The following is a 21,467-nucleotide window of genomic DNA, read 5'->3' as shown; positions in this document are numbered from 1 at the left end:
GTAGAATTTAAAAATAGACCATTTTCCTGGTCCTCACAAGAGAATGATTGGTTTATGATAAAGTCTAGTTAGGTTTACAATTAGGAAATGATTTAGTGCATCTCTAATTCAAAAAGTTGAACTTTAATAGTCTACCTTTCATTGCACATAACAAAATATTCCAAACCTTTTTTGTTTAAGTCTTGATGGTTATAGCATATAGCTCATATTACATAAAACAATTAAAAAAGGATTCAGATCTGAACTGACCTAAGAGGCCACAAATCGATTGATGACTGATCATTACTGTAGTGATCCTGACCACTAGTCAGGAACGAGGTGGACTGTCAAGTGCACCAATGGCTGGCACATTAGGCCCAAGAGTCAGACATGAGAGACGAGAGGCCTACGGTGGCAGATCCGGCCCAAGCACCTGGGACAGGCCGGAAAGATAGTAATAAATATTATAAGTGGATCCCTTTAAAAAACGGATGGATGAATAATGAATGGTCCATACACACATGGAACTGACAAGGGCCCGGCTAGCAATGGGAAAGTGATAAGAAACCCCCCCCTCCCATCCGGCTCAGGCCTGCCGCTTATCAGAAGTGCAGGAATCAAAGGAGCTGTGTTGGAAGGACTGCCTGAGAAACAACAACAGCATTTAGTGTGTAAAGATGCGAATAACAGGCTTAAGTAGAACATGTAATCAATTAGTAACACTGCTTAGAGTTGAATATCATTTATTGGAAATGTAATCACTTAAAGTAGAAGTAGACATTTATAAGTCATGTATCTGTTCTTAGTCAAGATCAATTATGTAACCATGTATACGTGTGAGACAGTAATGACAATGTAATGATTGGAGATTGTACTGTATCCATGTATCAACTGTTTGAGTATATAGGTAATGCTTAAAGTAGGATATTTAATAAGATGTTAATTAGACATTTATTCTGTGATGTCCTGCTGTGGGTGAGAGAGAGATAAGATGTTGAATGCAGGGATTGTTTTCTGCCAGGGAGGAGAGAAGGACTGTGTTCATCCGAAGAGACGTTCCCTCCTGGAAGGAGGTTCAAAAAACAGCTCGCGAGGAGGGAGAGGCACTTCTTCTTTCCATCAACAGAGGAATGGAGGAAGTCAGAATTCTTTCCATCAACAGAGGAATGGAGGAAGTCAGAATTCTTTCCATCAACAGAGGAATGGAGGAAGTCAGAATTCTTTCCATCAACAGAGGAATGGAGGAAGTCAGAATTCTTTCCATCAACAGAGGAATGGAGGAAGTCAGAATTCTTTCCATCAACAGAGGAATGGAGCAAGTCAGGCTTTTCTTTCCATCAACAGAGGAATGGAGGAAGTCAGAGGCTGGAGACCTGGGAGCTATTCTCTTTCATCTTTTTCTTTTGTAACCTGTATTTTTCATGTAACTGGATTATCTGTAACTTATGTATAACATCAAATTTTATATAAAGCTTTTTACCCTTGCATCAGATATTTTCTCCTCGCCTTATTGGTTTGGTGAGTATTAATATATCTTGCTTGAGTCATTGAATTGATGATTGAGATTTATCTTAAAAGTCTTACAGCAGGGCGATTAGGCCCGTCCACCCAGGTCGACTAAAGAGGGTCTAACCTGGGCCTTTCCTCTGGAGAGGGAGGTTGAAGAGGAATGCGTGTGTGTGAGTTGACACTGAGGAGTTGACCTTTGAGCTGTGAGCACAAACAGAGGTCTAAATGGCACCACTCTGATGTAGTAATGAATATTACTATATGTTCGTAGCATATATAGAGTGCAAGCCATGATACTTTGCCAAGAATATATTGTAACGGTGGTGGGAACAATAGTCGTGGAATGTGTGCTAAAGCAAACTAGCCTAAGTTAAATGCAAATGGGCAAACAAAAACAATGGAAACGATGAACTTGAAACAACTTTATAGTAGTCGTGTTAGTACGGAAGAGCATTAGGGCCAACAACTAAGTTTTTTTTTTTTTTTTAGCTTTTTGACTTTAAAGTCAGAATTTCTGAGAAAAAAGTCAGAAATAACTTCTGAGATTGAAGTCAGAATTTCTGAGATTAAAGTCAGAATTTCTGAGAAAAAAACTTAGAATTTCTGACTTTAAAGTCAGAATTTCTGAGAAAAAAGTCAGAAATAACTTCTGATTAAAGTCAGAATTTCTGAGATTAAAGTCAGAATTTCTGAGAAAAAAGTCAGAAATAATTTCTGAGATTAAAGTCAGAATTTCTGAGATTAAAGTCAGAATTTCTGAGAAAAAAATAACTTCTTACTTTAAACTCAGAAGCTTAAAAAAAAAAAAACTGCTGTTGGCCCTAATGCTCTTCCGTTTGTTAGCTACAGTTATTCCAATTGGAATTAGTTTCGGACTATTTAGAAACAACTTTATATTAGTTTGACTATTTAGCTTGATTGCCACAGTTCTGACAGAGACACAAGTCTGTGCACGGCAGTTATGTTTTTTACATGTGCAGTTTCCTCCCACGCATTGGCTTACTTTGCACTGGCAGTGCACCAGCTCAAGGACGGCTTTTGGTGCTGGGGGCAGTGTCATCCAGTTCACTGTCAGGCATTCTCCCTCCATCCTCCATCTATGCTGCTCTGGTGGGGCTATGTCAGATAGTCTTTACAGACTTCGCCTATAGAAGAATGAAAATTATAATTTGGCTCATTACTGAACAAGTTCTATCACTTGATATAAGGATAGTTTATTTTCAGTTACATTTACATGTTACATAAAAAAAATCTGTTTCAGGAGAAGTACCTGTGTATAGCAGCCTGGTAGTTCACATGCTGAATGTGATGATACATGGCCTCTGAGGCTACAAGGTCTCTCCCACGTATATGAATGAGAAGCTTCTCATCCATCTGTCCCTCCGCTGCAATGAGCAGCTTACCTGCTGTCAGAGTTTCACAGTTTTTCTTTTGCCCTTTTTCTGCTGTACCTGTCAGTATTGATTCTTCCTGCATATAAGGCAACCGACTAGGAGTAGATGAGATGCTCTTCTTGGTAGCCCGGGGCCTTCCGATGCTGAGCGCAGGATCCGAACCTTGGATACACTTTCATCACTGACTGGCAGTGGTTGAGCCACATTTGGCAGTTGGGCTTCCCCTACAAAATGTAATATACAGGTATGAGAATACAGTGGAACAATGATCAGCTCGGATCAACTCACTCACCCGGTAGCACCAGCTGGGTGGAATCACCCAAACGAGCCCCAACCCCATAAAGGCTCACCCAGGAGAACAAACGGGGATGTTAGGACAAGTGAGTAGATGTGGTGGATATGATGAAATCTTGACTATATGAGAAAGCTAACCCCAGTTCTTTGTCTGTGCTCCAATAGATGTTGCGCACCTCCCGAGTACCCCCGTTGACCGGGACCAGGAGACTTGTTTGATCCAGTTTTTGTGTTTGTGGATGATTAAGTGTCCAGCTCTTTTTTGGTTGAAGTTAATCAATGCACTGACAGAGCGGACCTGCTCTGGTTTTCTGGCTCTGATTCACTCTGTACCCACCTGACCCTCGGGGATTGTTAGTGTTCAGTCTACAAGCCCAAATAAACAAATGTTAAGATGCAAAGTTACAAGTATGACTCTAATGTTGAATAAGGCAAAACACTGTGCAATACAAATCACTGTGGTAGTGTGGGGTTCAAATGTTTAGTGTTTCATACTATAATGTATCTGAATGAACTTCAGCGCGTATGGCCATGCTGTGTCTGGTCTTATTCAGGGAACTCATTGGGACACTTATTACAAAGCACCAGCACATAAGTTGCCAACATGATCTGTCATTGATTATTTCACACATAACCCAAGAGGGCTTGTTCCCACCAGGCTGCTGATCACCAAAGTGCCCAGGGTATATAGCTAGGTTATCATTGGCAGTGCATCAGTGATGAAGGACCTTAGCCTGTTAAACTTTCACTCCACTATCAGACCTAATTGTGTTATTATGGCATATACTGTATCAATGAGAATTTATTATGCTACATGGCAATTTAATATTTTTGATACCTTTCACAGACAAGGTTCTACTGGTACAAACCCTTGACAGGTCTCTCAAAAAGAGTTAGGATGAAAATGATGCATTGATACAAACCTTCATTGTCTTCGGCTGCCTTTTCTCTCTTCTTTGAGGCTCTTGCAATGTGAGCCGTGTTGGTGAATAGCATGTAGCATTCTCTGTGGAATCCCAGATTAGCTGGCACATCATGTCTAGCATTTCCGATCTTAGGTCAAAGGCCACTATGGCACTTTCTGCAACCTCACGTTCTCTGGTTTGCAGGCTCACCCATGAAAGTGCACACTGCACAAACTTGGCCCAACTTGTCTGGGAGAAGGGCGTAACAGGGCTTTTCACACTCAAAGCTACATGCATGCAGCACATGCTTCATTTTTAATATTGCTAGCACACATACAAGTTTTGCATTTGACCTTGAGAGCATAACAATGAGGATGTAAGTACAGTATTGTCAAGATATGTACATCATTTAAGGTGGTCTATGCAAATTACATCCCATCCATGCCCATGGCCCATCCATGGGTGCTCATCATCTCACACAGGGCATTGGTTGAAAGACAAGCACACAGTTCAACAAATAAAATGACATTTATTTGAATAATCTTCAACATCATAAGTCAAACATAAGTCATTTTTTATAAAGTATCAGGCCTACCTGTGCTACACCATCACATTGTAAAGACAAAAGCTAGCTAGCGAATTAAGTAGGCTACCTAGTACCTAGCCCTTCTCAGTCCTGCATGTTCATTCTTTTGTTGCCAAAATGCGCACACTTAATTGTTTACGAACAGTAAAAGGGTCTATGTAATGTGTAATTACTGAGGCACATATTGTATAATTTCAAAACGGGAGTATTTCAAATGTTCAATTACTGCACATAAATTCAATAACTGACACACAACCAACAGGTAACCACATTTTTACAAAGCTTCTATAACATCCAGTGACAAAAAACTGTCCATAGCACAAGTTTCAAACTCACAAGTTTTCTGAGTTTTGAACTTGCCCGTTCAGCAGAGGAGACAAGCTCCTTAACCACTAGGACACGAGCTCTTGAAAATCAATGGTGTCATAGTCTTTCGTTTTGATGTTCTGGGACCACTGCCTCTTGTGGTAGCAACATAGAACTGCAGGTCAACAAGGGAAGGGACAGAGGGACAACCCGACATTTGCTCTCCATGGTGCGCTGGCTTACTGCCACACACAAAAAACGGGGACTGTACAGGCAGACCCTTGTGCCATTCAACTCGGACAGAGAGCTAAATAAATTGACAACGAATGGCGAAAGTCATACAAACCCCGAGCTGGGAAAGGATCCATCAGACAAATTGTGGGAGGACTGTGTAGCGGCAGCCTGGCTCCTTGCCAGGGAAGAGTTCTTTACACCCCCCCTCCGCTTGCCTCCTGACACCCTCTCCCAGTGGGAGTTGAGGGTAAGCACCAGAGTAACCCGTGGTGCAACACAATGGATTCTAAAAGTTGCTGGCCTCCTGTCGTATTCCGAGTACTCAATAGTAGTTTCTGTTGCTATAGGCAAATGTCACCTTACGCATAGAACAATTGGGGAAATGCACATGTACATAACCTGTAGAAAATATCTTTGCTCTGTACTTACACCCCAAGGTCAGTGGATAGGGCCAGGGAACTTGTTAATGAGAGATTTTCAGTGCCCAAAGGTGTTAAAGACCGAAGAGGGGGTGACCCGCCCAACAAATGTCTACCAACTCCAGAAATTGCATAAAGTAGTACCGTGGTACTGGCAGAGAAATGGGAATGTAGACACTGCCCTGACTATGGAAAACTGCGTACTTGTGGCCATAGTACTCTTGGTGTTACCTACAGCAGAAAATGAAGTGTGCACCCTCTAGGCCTCCGTTCTCAGAACACCTAGCTCAATAACAATACGATCTGAATCTTTGGGCTGGGGGTGGACAGCATCTCCCCAGTCGCTTGTCTGCCTCCCTCCTGACACATACTCGATTGACCTTCATGTAGGGTGCTATCAAGGACAATGCATGCTTGACAGGCCTGAACAAGCGTGGATGACGAAAAAACAGGCCAAGGCCTTTTGGCCGGACCCATTGCCAGATATCATTCTTGGACCCTGACAGTGGCATGCACAGACATTTTGGGGGGAAGGTGCTCAGTGAAAAATGAGGGCACCTTGCGCGGCGAGATGTTGACGGGGAGGATGGGGGGGTGCTGACAGATAATTTAAGTATGATTGTCGCACGAGTTGTTGACGGGGTGGGGGGGGGGGCTCACAGAGATTTTTGATTGTCATGCGAGTTGTTTCCGGGGGGGGCTTTTGCCCTGTTCGATTCGCTCGATCCACCCCTGACTACGGGCCTGTAGTATGTAGGGGTTGCTCATTTCTCCGCGTGAGAATTGTGACGTGAGAAGAGGCTGAAACGCGTGCGTCTTGGCAGCCCTAAGGTTACTACATAATATTAAATATTCAGCTTAAGTATACCAACAACAAATTCTACAGACATTGGTCGTGTGGTGGTCATCATTACGTTAAATCCATTAATTGATTAAGACTAGCTAGCTTGTTACGCAGGTGGGCAGTCGGCTAATTTAGGCTCAGCTGTTTGGCGCTGTATCATGAGACTTACTTCACAACAGAGACAAATAAATGCAAGTTATAGTTTGGCAACGGAGGCTTAGGGGGCAAACAATACACTCTTCGTTTATGTGTTACCTGGCTAGTTAGCTGTCATCACTCGGGCAGTCTGGATGGGGAAAGGGCAGGGGAGGAGATGTGTGTGCAGTGCTGCTGCAGCACGCTTCCATTTGTGTCCGCTTTTCGCGTTTACCATTGACAAAGGAAGAGAGGGAGGGGAGGGGCACGGGTGTGCCGCGGGCACGTGCGTGTGTGTGTGTGGGGGGGGTGGGGGGTCTGGCAAAATTACAACGCATTTTGGGCCATTATTATTACATGCTTTTAATCGATGTCACCATGACCTACACTGTAAAAAAAAAAAAAAAAAGTAACTTTCAAAAGGCCTTGTCCAGAGGGCAGGTGCTCTAGCACCACTTCGTGTCTATCTGTGCACGTCCCTGGACCCTGACCTTATTGCCTATGTTCCAAAACAGGTTTTGGGGGAGGGAGACTTGCAACGCACCCTGACTGTTCTCACAGGAGTAACTAGGATGTGTTTTCTGTCCCTACAAAACTGTTGAAGACACCGAGCTGGACCAACAAGCTGAAGCCCTCCTCCAGGCCTCCATGCCAGTCCCTCTTGAACTTCCCCTGGAAGTTAGCCATGAACAGATCCCTGCTGCTGCCCAGACACATGTCCAAACGGAAGCGGAGGAGGGGCTGGAGCTCTCTCAGCTCAACCAGCCTGCTCCTCTGGCCAATGTTGTCCAACACAGCAATTTCCACGCCCCTACAACTAACAGCTGGTATGAGTGGGTCAAGTACATCGGACGCCAGGCCGACTGGTCTGACTGCTATGTGTGCACAACGCCACGTACGGAGAGACTGTACATTACAAACACCGAGTTAAGATGGACGGCCTGTGAGACAACAGATGGTTGGACACGTGTGACCCACGCGCTACGTGCGCTACCGAGAGTGACTACCAGAGACAGTACTGTACTGAGGAGTGCGCACGTCACCTGGGATTTACTGGCTCTCTGAATGCTAGGGTCCCGAGGCCCTCCTGTAGAGTGGAATGTCCTGCCCATATTTCAGTGGCCGGGGGGACGGTCAGATGTTGGAAGAGAATGCGACAAACAGGACGTGCGCCTAACAACGAACCAGGCCATCCAAACATAGCCAACAGGAGTGGCGCTATGGCTCAAAGGGAACTTTGAATGCTTTGAAAAACATGGATCACAGCCAGTGGGACACCTGCCAGAATCTCTGTGCAGCACAATCTGGAACATGTCAGACAACTGCCCCACAGACCGACCTGAGGTGGCTGGATCTAATGCAGAAGTGATCAAAGGAGAACAAAACGAACCAGAACCGCCCACTTGCCCATACAACAATCAAGATCCATCAGTGGAGATCAATACTGGCCAACATCACTTGCGATCAACAATAGATTGGGCAGGGAGGTGCGAAAGAGTACAGGCCACAATAGGACTGATGGTGCTTCCGAGTCATTTAATCAGTACTAAAACCACCGCAACTCAAAGATCCAAGCACAGCTATGAACCTGATCCTCAAGTGTATTTAGATGCTATAGCCGAGGGGGGTGCCAGCTGAGTTTAAGGCCCGTAATGAGAGCCTCAGGTTTTAAAATCAATCTTACCTTGGATTGATTACCTTGGATTGATTACAGCCAACAAAAATACCTTGTATTACAACCAACAGAGATTTGTAAACTATAGTACCATTGCATTCAAGGCCCTAGGAGAAGAACTAGCAGCGACGTCCGCAATGACATGCGTTAGATTGGATTCTCGCAGAAAAAGGAGGAGTCTACGCGCTCGTCGCTGATGTATGCTGTGTGTACCTGTCACAGGTTTTCCTGAGACACTTAACTCCACCCGACACAGGCAACAAATGGATCTCTCAGCACTTGCCCCACACAGAAGACCAGGAGAAAGATTAAAATATATAAATCTTTATTCAATTCTTAAGATTATATCCCCCCCCCCCCCAAACATAGGATCAGCAGGTCTGACTTTATTAGCCAATGATGTGAGGGTTTTCTTTAGGCCTAGGATAGAGGTGGGAGGAGCTACCCAGACACCCTGGACCAGCCACTGCAAAAATAGGGTAGGCTATTATCACTGAGGCACTACAATCTGTGGACACACTACACTCCAAGTGAATTAGCGCACACACACACTAGACCCCAAAAAGGTCTGGCACTGCACACGTGGGGAAGATGGCATGCAACCACTACACAAGAGGGACTCACTCCACCTCCTATCCCAACTATCAATAATTCCCCTCCCACAAGCTAGAAAACACCCACTAACAATTAGATATGGGGAGGACGGGGGGACTGACATACAGGACACACAACATAAATGTCTTAGGTGTGGGGATCGACCTTCGAGTCCCCACAAAATAAAAAAAATATCTGTCCACTGCAGCAGAAAGCACAAAAAATAAGGCGTGGCCCAGTAACGTCACCCACTCCACAGGCAGCCAGGGAGAGGTGGATTCTCCGGAGACGAGGCGGACAGTACAGCCCAACCAATGTCTGTCCGTTCTTGAAGAACACCGATCCCTGGTCGGCGTGTGGTCACCTCCTCCGGATGGCACTGCTCCACACGGATCCACACCCTCCACTGTTATGCCCAACCTCCCCTCGCTCCACTGGATGGACCACGGTGCGCGGTGGATCCGACCCCGCAGCGCAGCCCTCACTCTCCGTCCGGCAGCAATGCGAAGGAGTACATATATAGAAGTGGCTCAACAATGGGCCAACACAGAAATTATATTGTGCTCAGCCCTTTTAGAATCGTCAAGGTAGGCCATCAGCCATCAGAGGGGTACTCACGTCCCAGGGAGGGGTGAACGAATCCAAAACCCCTCCGCTGCAGTGTTGGGCTTTGTGACATTGGCCATGGAGAAATTGAATAATCAAAAAAATGAGGTGAAGGCAAATGCAGGCCACCAGAGTGATTGTTTTTCTTGGCTAGAAGGGAGCTGGGCGCATATGTCGACTCTTGTGAAAATGTGACTCTATGCGTTCTTGTGACTCTATGCGCTCTGCACTTTGCACATGAACTCTGATCTAACTGAACTATTTATTCCTGTATTTTGCTCTTAATTAACCAGATTACAGAATAGATCCTGGAGTACACTTGCTTTATCTTAGCAAATCACAAGCAGCCCAAGGGCTGTGTTTGTGTTCAGCCTCTGACCCTCTCTTCTGTGACCTTCCAGACAGCTGATGGAACTAACATACATGCGTTTGAGTGAGGAGAGCCTTGACTGAGGACACACGGGGGCCCGGATATAAAGACCAACCCCCACACAGCTCTCCAGACGTCTCTGGGAGAGACGGGAGAGGAGCGAGGGCCAGAGGGAGAGACGGAGGTGCTATGATGGCTAGGTGGAGAGTGAGGGGCAGATCTGTGGCGCTGCCTCTGCCCTGGGCAGACAGACTGGCAGTGGCTGGACTCTGCCACAGCAGCAGTATACCAGTGGTCAGACAGACTAAGGACCCAGACGTCAGCTCCACCATACTGCCCTTCAGTGAGATCCCTGGGCTTTGGAGGAACGGAGCGGTCAACCTCTACAGCTTCTGGAAACTAGGCGGCTTCAGGAACATCCATCGCATCATGGTGCACAACTTCAACACCTTCGGGCCCATTTACAGGTACAGGAACACAGGAAGCAGCTAGGCTACGTTTAGTGGGAAAGGAAATGCTAGCATAATGGTGTTGCACAGGTCTACTGATGTCACATTATCTTGAAGAAAATGGTTTACTGCCTCGGAATGCAATAAATGTCACGTTTCTGCTGTATAGATAAAGTATTTCTGCAACCTTGAATTGTCTAATATTGGTTAGGGGAGCTATCTGTTCTCACAGCTAAATATAAACATACACTTTGTTTTCCTGGAAAATGTGACCACTTTCTACAACAGGGAGAAAATAGGCTATTATGAGAGTGTGAACATAATCAAGCCAGGCGATGCGGCTGTCCTGTTCAAGGCGGAGGGCCTGTACCCCAGACGCCTCACCGTGGAGCCCTGGACAGCGTACAGGGACCACAGGAACCGCAAATATGGAGTCTTGCTGAAGTACGTGTTCTAAATCACAGCTTTTATCAACTGTAGCCTCTCTCAAAATTATCTTCTTCTATCAGTTATTTCTGTCAAAATTGTTAACAGGATGTGAGTTCAAAAACTTTCCAAATAGTCTTGAGGGCACCAGGTCAGTGAGCCAGTAGAGTGGGTGTAGTGCACCCAGTTGTGTCAGGCTTGGTTAAAACGCTTTCTCTCCAGGGACGGAGAGGACTGGCGGAGCAACAGGCTGATCCTGAACAAGGAAGTGATCTCTCCCAAGGTGCTGGAGAACTTTGTGCCTCTCCTGGAGGAAGTGGGCCAGGACTTTGTGGCCCGTGTTTATAGAAAAATAGAGAGAAGCGGCCAGAACAAATGGACCGCTGACCTCTCTCAAGAGCTCTTCAAATATGCATTGGAATGTAAGATTGGATCTCCTCTGACCTACAGTGTGTTTAAACCATTATTGCGTTTCACACGTGTTCAATGCCATTTTCCATGTTCTCAGAAATGCCTGTGTCTCTGCATTTGCCTACAATTATAACCTATGGTAGGGTAGTAACCTTGGGTAAGGTTAGATTTGTGTTCTATCTTCCATCTTATCATCCTGTTTTGGTTTATTTTATGTCCATTTTTATGTGAAGCACTCCGTGCATGCATACTCTCTGTTGTAAAGCACTTTGAGCTGCATTTATTAGTATGAAAGGTGCTATACAAATAAAAATTATTATTATTATTATTATTATAACTCCCCTAAAGCCTTACCCTCCATCTCCTGTGTCTGTCTTACCGGCGCCCCGGTCGGTGGGCCCGCGCAGCGGTCAGCGCGGTGCTCTACGGGGAGCGTCTGGGTCTCATGCTGGACTACATCGACCCTGAGGCCCAGCAATTCATCGACTGTATCTCCCTGATGTTCAAGACCACCACCCCCATGCTGTACCTCCCCCCCTGGCTGCTGAAGAGGCTGGGGGCCAAGGTGTGGCGGGACCACGTGGAGGCCTGGGACGGAATCTTCAGCCAGGGTGAGGCGGGCCACACCAGGACCACAGAGGAACCGCGTATTAAAGGCATTGTTACGATGGCCTAATGATATCTGTGTAACCGAGTGAAACGTGAGAGTGGTGGTGAAACTCACTCCTCAAGGAAGCGCTGACAGTCCCTCCAAGAGAGACGTCCCTATTGGCACAACTGTCAGCGTGTCCACCTCACAGCTTGTCGCAGACGAGAGAATGACAGTCACATATGCTCAGCAAGACGAAAGCACGGTGGACTGTACTTGTATAAACACGGTTGGTTATTGAACGTATAATGTAGTTACATAATAGTTCTGTTCTGGGCGTATTTCTCCTTAGCGGACCGCTGCATACAGCACGTCTATAAACAGCTGAGGCAGGACAGAGGGAGTGATAGGAAATACCCAGGGGTCCTCGCCAGCCTGCTGATGCTCGACAAGCTGTCCGTCGAGGACATCAAGGCCAGCGTCACTGAGCTGATGGCTGGAGGAGTAGACACGGTAAAACACTGAGAGCACGGGCAATGCAATCACCACAACAACAACCACAACTACTGTGATGATTTGTAGCCGGTGTTCTTTAGAGTTGCCCTACCTCCTCAGGATGACCTACCACCCATTATATTAAGCTTCACTCATGGCATCCGTGTCGGTCAACATTTCCTACCTGACAGGATGTGCTACCCATGACTTAAAGGAGTAGTAAAGGGAAAATGCATGTTTAGCCCTGTTTTAAGGTTACTTATGATCATATACAATGGTTCAGATCAAAACGTTGACAAAACTAGCACTTATGAGAAAGTCTGATAATTGCTCTACCACCGTTTTGGTCATACAATGGATGTGGGTGGGCACCGTGAAAAATCTTTCAAAAAACATGTTAAACTCTCAATTTCAAAGACAAGAAACTCACGAGGTGTTAGTTGGCGTTCTGACATATAATTCGCCATAAAGTAAGATTCTAGTTCATCTGAAAAGGCTTTTTAAAATATTTAGCATAGAACTATTTAGTCGCAGCACATACGTGTAAACTTTCACAAACTAGGTAGCCTAGCAACATAAACAATAACAATAGCTACCGTAAGTAGTTCCGCTTCCTGAATCCCCTCTGCAGATTTATCTACACATTTACAACGGTCACTTCAATACAAGTCAATGGATTTCATAAAATGATCAATAAAACCCTACAGGATTCATACTTTGCGGCAAATTTGATGTCAGAACACCAACGGACACCAATTACCCCCTCGGTGAGCTTCTTGTCTTTGAAATCGAGAGTTTAACATGTTTATGAAAGATTTTTCAAGGTGCCCACCCACATCCATTGTATGACCAAAACGGTGGTAGAGCAATTATCAGACTTTCTCAAAAGTGCTAGTTTTGTCAACGTTTTGATCTGAATCACTGTATATGATCATAAGTAACCTTAAAACAGGGATAAACATGCATTTTTCCTTGACTACTCCTTTAAGCTTAATATAGCCTAATGGATGCTAGGTCATCCTGAGGAAGTAGGCCAACTTTTCAGAACACTGCGTTCACCGACTTGATTTGCATTCCAGACGTCCATCACTCTGCAGTGGACGCTGTACGAGCTGGCCCGACACCCGGACCTGCAGGAGGAGCTCAGGGCGGAGGTGGCGGCAGCCAGGGCAGCTGCCCAGGGAAACATCCTGGAGATGCTGAAGAAGGTGCCTATGGTCAAATACGCCCTGAGAGAAACACTGAGGTAGGCACGTACATACACACACCTTCTGCGCTCACGCTTGCGTTTGATGCGTGTCCGTCAACGTATGGCGGAAGGCGTGTCTGCCGCACGCAACAACCAATCACATTGTCCAAAACTGCGCTTGCAACAGCCAGTAGATTCTCCGAACCTGCTAGCGCGCACTATTTTGAAAACCCACCCGGCTTTTCGTTTAGTGCTGTCATGGATGCTAATCTGGTCGAACGTGTGGCGATCGTCTATACATTGTGGTTGAGGCAACGTGAGCGTGGTGCCCGCAGGTATTGGGTACATCCTATCCTGCAAACAAACAGCGATTGTCCTCCATCTTGGTATCGAAAAATTTGAAAATCCCGCCTTACGATGACGTCTTTCTCCGTCAAGACATTGGTCGGCAGCTCCAGCAACGCATCTGAAAGTTGAACATGTCTCAACTTTCGACGCTAGCAACGCAGGCAACGCAACGCACAGGGACAACAACGGAACCAGAATGCCATTCGGCTGCAGCCATTGAAAGTGAATGGCATCCGTCAATGTTGACGCATCAAACGCAAGCGTGTGAGCGGCCCGTCGGCTATACTGTAGACTGGTAACGGTGACGCATATCAAAGCCAGCAATATAACGTCGTCATATTTTGAAATGTGTCATGTTTGCACAGTGCCACCCTCTGGCATCAAAAGCATGTTGCAGGGTGAAATCTACTTCTGTCCCTCAGACTACACCCTATTGCAGTGAGTTTGCAGAGATACACAATGGAGGACATCGTTATTCAAAACTACCACATACCATCTGGGGTAAGATCCTATTTAGGAAATGTCAAGCCCTTATATCAGAACCTTCAGTATTGTTTTAGATGGCAAAATCAGCTGCCATTTAATTCTCAGACAGTGCTGTGAATGCTACTGTAATAATGAATGTGAAGATGTTTTCTCTCTGCCTGTGTGTGTGTGTGTGTGTGTGTGTGTGTGTGTGTGTGTGTGTGTTTGTTTGTGGTCAGACTCTGGTCCAGCTGGGGCTGTATGCCATGGGTCGGGACCCTGATGTTTTCCACCAGCCGGAGCGGTACCTGCCGTCTCGCTGGCTCAAAGCGGAAAAACGCTACTTCCGCAGTCTGGGCTTCGGCTTCGGACCGCGCCAGTGCATAGGCCGCAGGATCGCCGAGTCCGAGATGCAGATCTTCCTCATCCACGTGAGACAGCCTCACTTTGATGGAGCTCGCTCACGAGGCACGGGACGTCGCTTGATGTCCCATGATAGAATGCTCATAACTACGCCGTGTGTTTCACCCATGTGTCCTGCTGTTGTAGATGCTGGAGAACTTCCGTGTGGAGAAGCAGCGCCAGGTGGAGGTGCGGAGTACCTTCGAGTTGATCCTGTTGCCAGAGAAACCTATTCTACTGACATTGAAGCCTCTACACAGCACTCATTGACAGAGGAGATTGTGGGACATATGAAGATTTACCTAAACAAACTACTGTGGGTTAGGCTACTTCACAACCAAAATGGTACCAAAATTAAGTTGCTAAATATTTAGGCATATATCTAGCGGATAATCTTTCTCTAATGACTCAAAAATATTAGACCCAAAATAGGATATGTGTAGCCTACAGAAACAGGTATGCCTATCTTTTAACAGCAGGAAATGTATAATTCAAGCTCCAATTTTACCAGTGCTCAGTAACAGTGACGCATACATATTCATGATCGCTCCTACAAGCACATTAAAAACCCCGGGCACATATCATAGTGCAATTTGACTGATAACAAGATAGAATTACAAAACACTTCACTGCCTCCTCTATCAGCATGTGCGTTCACTGTCAGTAAGGAGTCACAAAACTCATTTGTGTTTTATCTACAAAGCTCTTCTCGGATGAAGGAAACAAGAATGCCATACAGGATGGTTTTTAGAAGTTCCCCATACTGCTGTAGGGGGAACCGTCCTCCTGGAAAGGCCTTCAGGGAAAGCTGGAACTAGATCTGTTGGTTCCTATGGGCCATTTCCAGAGGATGCTGCACTGTTTTTTGTTTTGTTTTAGCTGAAGTGTATGCATGCTTTCTTGTTTTTGTGTTTATTTTTTAATTTCAGTTAAAGATTTTAATCTTGGTTATAGAGGTTTTTAGCTATAGAGGTGTTTATTGTTTCAGTTTATTGTTTTTTTCTGTTCACAGGCAGTCTTTGTGAAAGAGACCTAAGTCTCAAATGACTACCAATAGAAACACTCAATGAAAGAAAAAAGAAACAGATTAAAAAGTTAGTTGGTTTGTTCATTTTTTAATCATTTATTGTACCTACCTAAATAATTGTAGTTAAATACAAACTCTGTTTCAGTATAAAGAGCTCTTAAGTGTCCTCGTTGCTGGGGTTTGTCCCGCGACTGGTGGGGAGGGTGAGATGGAGGTCACTTCACATGCTTCAGCTGTCTGCTGCGCTCCTTCAGAGAGGCACACACACTCTTCTGTAGAAGAGACACAGCTGTACGTCTTTATACTGTTATAAACTGGAACATCACTACCACTTTATACTGTTATATACTGGAACATTAATACCACTTTATACTGTTACTGGAACATTACTACCACTTTATACTGTTATAAACTGGGACATTACTCCCACTTTATACTTCTACTGGAACATTACTACCACGTAATACTGTAACTGGAACATTACTACCACTGTATACTGTTATAAACAGGAACATTACTACCACTTTATACTGTTACTGGAACATTACTACCAATGTAAACTGTTATAAACTGGAACATTACTACCACTTTATACTGTTACTGGAACATTACTACCACTTTATATTGTTATAAACTGGAACATTGCTACCACTTTATACTGTTACTGGAACATTACTACCACTTTGTTACTGGAACATTACTACCACTTTATATTGTTATTAACTGGAACATTGCTACCACTTTATACTGTTACTGGAACATTACTACCACTTTATATTGTTATAAACTGGAACATTACTACCACTTTATACTGTCATAAACTGGAACATTAATATCACTTTATACTGTTACTGGAAAATTACTACCACTTTATACTGTTATAAACTGGGACATTACTCCCACTTTATACAGCTACTGGAACATTACTACCACTTAATACTGTTACTGGAACATTACTACCACTGTATACTGTTACTGGAACATTACTACCTCTTACTAGCTGCTACACTTGTAGGCCGGTTCAGCTAATAACTATATTAGCTGAACAGACTACCCCGGATATTCTCATATTATGTGAAACATGGCTTGGAAAAAATACAGTAGATTCAGACTTGGCTCTTTGTAATTACAGTCTCTATAGAATGGATCGATCTGGTAAGGGTGGGGGAGCTGGAATTTATGTGAGGTCTAATCTCTCATTGACAACTCTGCATGCTGTCTCCCCCCCAAAGTGTTTTGAGCTTCTTGCTTTAAAGGTCCATTATGGTCCTGATTCTTTGACCGTAGTGGGAATCTACCGACCTCCCTCTGCAGGACCTCATGCTACTGACACCATGGTGAAGTTGATCTCTAAATTATCTGATGATGAATTGCTCGTAATGGGTGACCTAAACCTGAACTGGCTGAGTGATGTTTCCTTGCCGCTTAAAGACTTAATGTGTGGTCTAAACTTAGTGCAATTGCTATCTGAACCAACTCGGCCCAACCCTAAAGATCACTTTAAGTCTACTCTATTAGACCTTGTTTTCACAAATAAGCCTGATAAATACTCTTCCAGTGGTGTCTTTGAGCTGGGAGTCAGCGATCACTGTCCTGTTGCCTGTATAAGGGATGTGCGTATAAAAAAGACTGGATCTTGTGTGGTTTCTAAGAGGAACTTTAAGAACTTTGACGTGGAAATGTTTCTGTGTGAAGTGAATGAGTGTGACTGGAGTTATGTTCTGACTGAGACAGATGTGCAGGTAGCTCTGAACTCATTCATTGATTCATTTAAGGCCATTGTAAATGTCCATGCACCATTTAAGAAAGTTTGCATTAAGGATAGAGTCTCGCCATGGTTTAGCCGCGAGCTATCTAAATTGTTCATGGATAGGAACTCAGCCTGGTCTCTTGCCAGGCACTCTGGTTCAGCTCAGCACTGGCTTAACTTTAGACAAATCAGGAATAGGTGCACCAGTGCAGTAAGAAAAGCTAAAACAGACTATTTTCTTGATAAAATCACAATAATAATATAATTTAGATTCATTTTTCCTAAAACTGTCCGCCCCACTCATTATTGTTCCACTATCATATATTTGTAATCTCTTCATCTCATCAGCCAAATTCCCCTTAGTTTGGAAGTCTGCAAGAATCACCCCCTTGCACAAAGGGGGTACTAGGGACAACTTGGACAACTTTCGTCCTATTTCCAAACTTCCTTGTTTGGCTAAGGCTCTAGAGACCCTAGTTAATAACCAATTGAAACATTTCCTTTCTAGTTACTCTGTCTTAAGCACACACCAATCTGGATTTAGAGCAATCATAGTACAATTTCAGCTGCCACCATTGTTATGAATGATATATTATCAGCATTAGATAACAAAAAACATTGTGCAGCCCTATTTGTTGACTTATCAAAAGCCTTTGACACAGTCGATCACCATCTGTTGTTACAGACGCTAGCCTGCATAGGTCCAGCTGGGGGTACCTGTGCCTGGTTTCAGGACTATTTGTCTGGAAGACGACAATGCGTCCTCTTCACCATTTATATTAATGACTCACCTTTACGTGGTAGTAAGGCTCATCTATATGCTGATGACACTGTTGTCTATAGTATTGCAGATTCTGTACAGAAAGCCCTTGAGAACTCATCAGACTCGATCGAATGATCTTCTTGTTTTTAAGGTCCCTCGTTCTCGTACAGAACTTGGACGGACTGCATTCAGTTATGATGCTCCGTATACCTGGAACTCTCTCCAACAGACATTGAAGCTAGAGCTGCTTCCCTCCGATAGGGAGTTCAGAGCCATGGCTCTAGACATTGGTTCCTCAACTTGTCACTGTTTTAGATCTTAATTGTATTATTGTTGTAAATTGCTTATGTTTTGCTGATGTTTGTGTTTGCTTGTGAGCTCGTCGGCATTGGAAATGAGGGAAACCTCAATTGCCCTACGAGTTTAAATAAAGGTTTGAAATGAAAAAATGAAAGCGTTGAGCTGGTGAGGTTAGGTCCTGTAGATGAAGGGCCTGTCTGATCTCTGGTTCACAGCTCTTCAGATTCAGAGCGTGGGGTCTAGCCCGCAGGAGGGCATGCGCGGTCAGATGAACTGATGAGACTCTGAATTAGCATTCAAAGTTGTGTTTATGTAAATTTTACATTGAATGCTTACACTGCCATGTTTATAATTTTGATGTGAAAACTTTTTAAATGATATAATGCTCAGTGTGCAATGGTGTTGTTTGTGTAGGTTGAGGTGTACAGTACACGTGTGTTTATTGTTTATATTGTGTATATTGTAAATGCTCATTCATTTCAGTTCTCAACCTGGAAAACTGCCACATGAGTGTTAAATAAAACTGGAAACCTATTTTACAAGTGATTATGTTAAGGATAGTGTTGTTTTGTTTGGTTTATGTTTTCTATGTTTTTCAGCATTTTGAAATAGACAAAAATGCTCATGAGTGTTTCTTCATGCTTAAGGAATGATAATGCAGAGATCATACCCTGGTCTACACACTGACCATGGGGAGATCATGGCCTGGTCTACACACTGACCATGGGGAGATCATGGCCTGGTCTACACACTGACCATGGGGACATAGCCTGGTCTACACACTGACCATGCAGAGATCATAGCCTGGTCTACACACTGATCATGCAGAGATCATACCCTGGTCTATACACTGACCATGCAGACATCATAGCCTGGTCTACACACTGACCATGCAGACATCATAGCCTGGTCGACACACTGACCATGCAGAGATCATACCCTGGTCGACACACTGACCATGCAGAGATCATAGCCTGGTCTACACACTGACCATGCAGAGATCATAGCCTGGTCTACACACTGATCACAGGGAGATCATACCCTGGTCGACACACTGACCATGCAGAGATCATAGCCTGGTCTACACACTGACCATGCAGAGATCATATCCTGGTCTACACACTGATCACAGGGAGATCATAGCCTGGTCTATACACTGACCATGCAGACATCATAGCCTGGTCTACACACTGACCATGCAGACATCATAGCCTGGTCTACACACTGACCATGCAGAGATCATAGCCTGGTCTACACACTGACCATGAAGACATCATAGCCTGGTCTACACACTGACCATGCAGACATCATAGCCTGGTCTACACACTGACCATGCAGAGATCATTGCCTGTTCGACACACTGACCATGGGGATATTGTGCAGAATCGTGGTTGTTGTGCGTGTGAAGCCGTGATTCTGTTCACTCAGCCTGGTCAACATCTCCTGCTTCTGCCTTCCCCACCTTCTAGAGTTCTCCTCCAGCTGCAGGAAACACACACACAGTCAACTATTAGTATGGTAGGTCTATTATACATTATACAACGGTATAGATCCGGTCCATTGTCTCTATTGGTCAGTTTGCATTCCAGCCGTGGCGATAACCACGATATCCCCACGCTAAAATGGAATGTTCGCACATCTTTTAATATCAATCCACCTCTTATTAGAAGCTGTGGCAGTGTCCAGATCAATGTTTACAAAGATGTGCTGTAGCATTGTCGTTGCCTGGCAACGTTCCCTTTTTCAGCGTTAGTATCCACAAATGATTAACAAATAGTTCCATTAAAAATAAATTTTAAAGTTCGTATTATCTTTCTTTTTGAAATATTGACGGATACATGTGGCAACCGTTGTATAAAAGCATTATGGAACTCGAAGCCGTGGGATGTCACGGATATCGCCACAGTTAGCGGGGTGTCACGGATATCGCTCCCGCTAGCCGTGGCGATATCCGTGACATCCCACGGCTCCTCGTTCCATAATGCTTTAGTATGTGCATATCCGTTGTGTGAGTGAGTACCTGTGTCTCCAGGGTCCGTATCCTGGCCTCAGCCTTCTCCAGTTGGCTCATTAGACTCAGCCTCTCTCTGTCCAGGAAAACCTCCTGCATAGAAGAAGAAAGTCTTGTGATATTCCCACTATTTCTTTCTTTCTTTCTTTCTTTATTATTATTCTCCCCACTTTTTTGAACCTTAACTAGTTCTTCATACTTTGTCCTAGAAACTTCATTCAAACTTTAAAATGTTCATAATGTTTAGCTCTTGAACGGATCCATTCAGATTTTTGATATTTGTTATAGTTTTTAAGAAATTTAACTTTTAAAACTATTTTTTGTCCCATTGAAACTGCTTGAAACTACTTTTGGAATGTTCAGAAACTTTATGTTTTTAGAGTGGTGGCAGCAGTTGCTTTGAAAATATTCACACATTTTGTAAACTGCTGGCACTTCTACAGTTTTGAAAGCTCACACACATATTATACATCAAAATGTTCACACAACTGTGCTGATTCGTACAATGTAAGTATCTAAGCAGTGTGACGTAGAGTTTTCGCTGTATGACGATTTGTTCGGCAACTGCTCTCCTCATTGAAACGTATGGCAACGCACTCTAGCTTTTGAGCTGCTAATTTTGCATTTTTACTCTTTTTCTAACTTGTCACTATGCCTACAGTTTTAACAGCTCATACACATATTATATATCGAAACGTTCCCATAACTGTGCTGATTCGTACAATGTAAGTATCTAAGCCGTGTGACTTATAGTTTTCGCTGTATGACGATTTGTTCAGCAACTGCGCTCTCCATTGAAACGTATGGGCCCACACTACCTTTTGAGCTGCTAATTTTGCAGCTTACTTTTTCTAACTCGTCGCCATGCCTACAGTTTTTAAAGGAAAATGCTCGTTTTTGACAACCTGGACCTTATTTACGACATATTATAAGAAGTTTGACTCACCGAGATCACTTTGGTGTAGTTCGGAGGCCTGTAGAAGAAATTTAAA

General features: G+C 44.2%; 1 protein-coding gene across 1 annotated transcript; it reads left to right on the top strand.

The window, feature by feature from the left end:
• Positions 1-10,042: 10,042 nt before the first annotated feature.
• On the top strand, positions 10,043-14,894 carry cyp11a1.2 (cytochrome P450 family 11 subfamily A member 1, tandem duplicate 2; the record flags this gene model as incomplete). The annotated part of the gene is made up of 9 exons (XM_084452549.1): positions 10,043-10,317; positions 10,588-10,743; positions 10,948-11,147; positions 11,544-11,747; positions 12,078-12,238; positions 13,300-13,466; positions 14,180-14,258; positions 14,462-14,653; positions 14,772-14,894. 9 exons carry the CDS (start codon positions 10,043-10,045, stop codon positions 14,892-14,894), a joined length of 1,557 nt encoding a protein of 518 aa, XP_084308675.1.
• Between the last annotated feature and the right edge of the window lie 6,573 nt (positions 14,895-21,467).

The sequence above is a fragment of the Borostomias antarcticus genome (assembly GCF_949987555.1).
Source record: "Borostomias antarcticus genome assembly, chromosome: 18".
In the NCBI taxonomy this organism is placed as follows: Eukaryota; Metazoa; Chordata; class Actinopteri; order Stomiiformes; family Stomiidae; genus Borostomias; species Borostomias antarcticus.
This window is presented reverse-complemented; position numbering and strand designations above follow the sequence as displayed.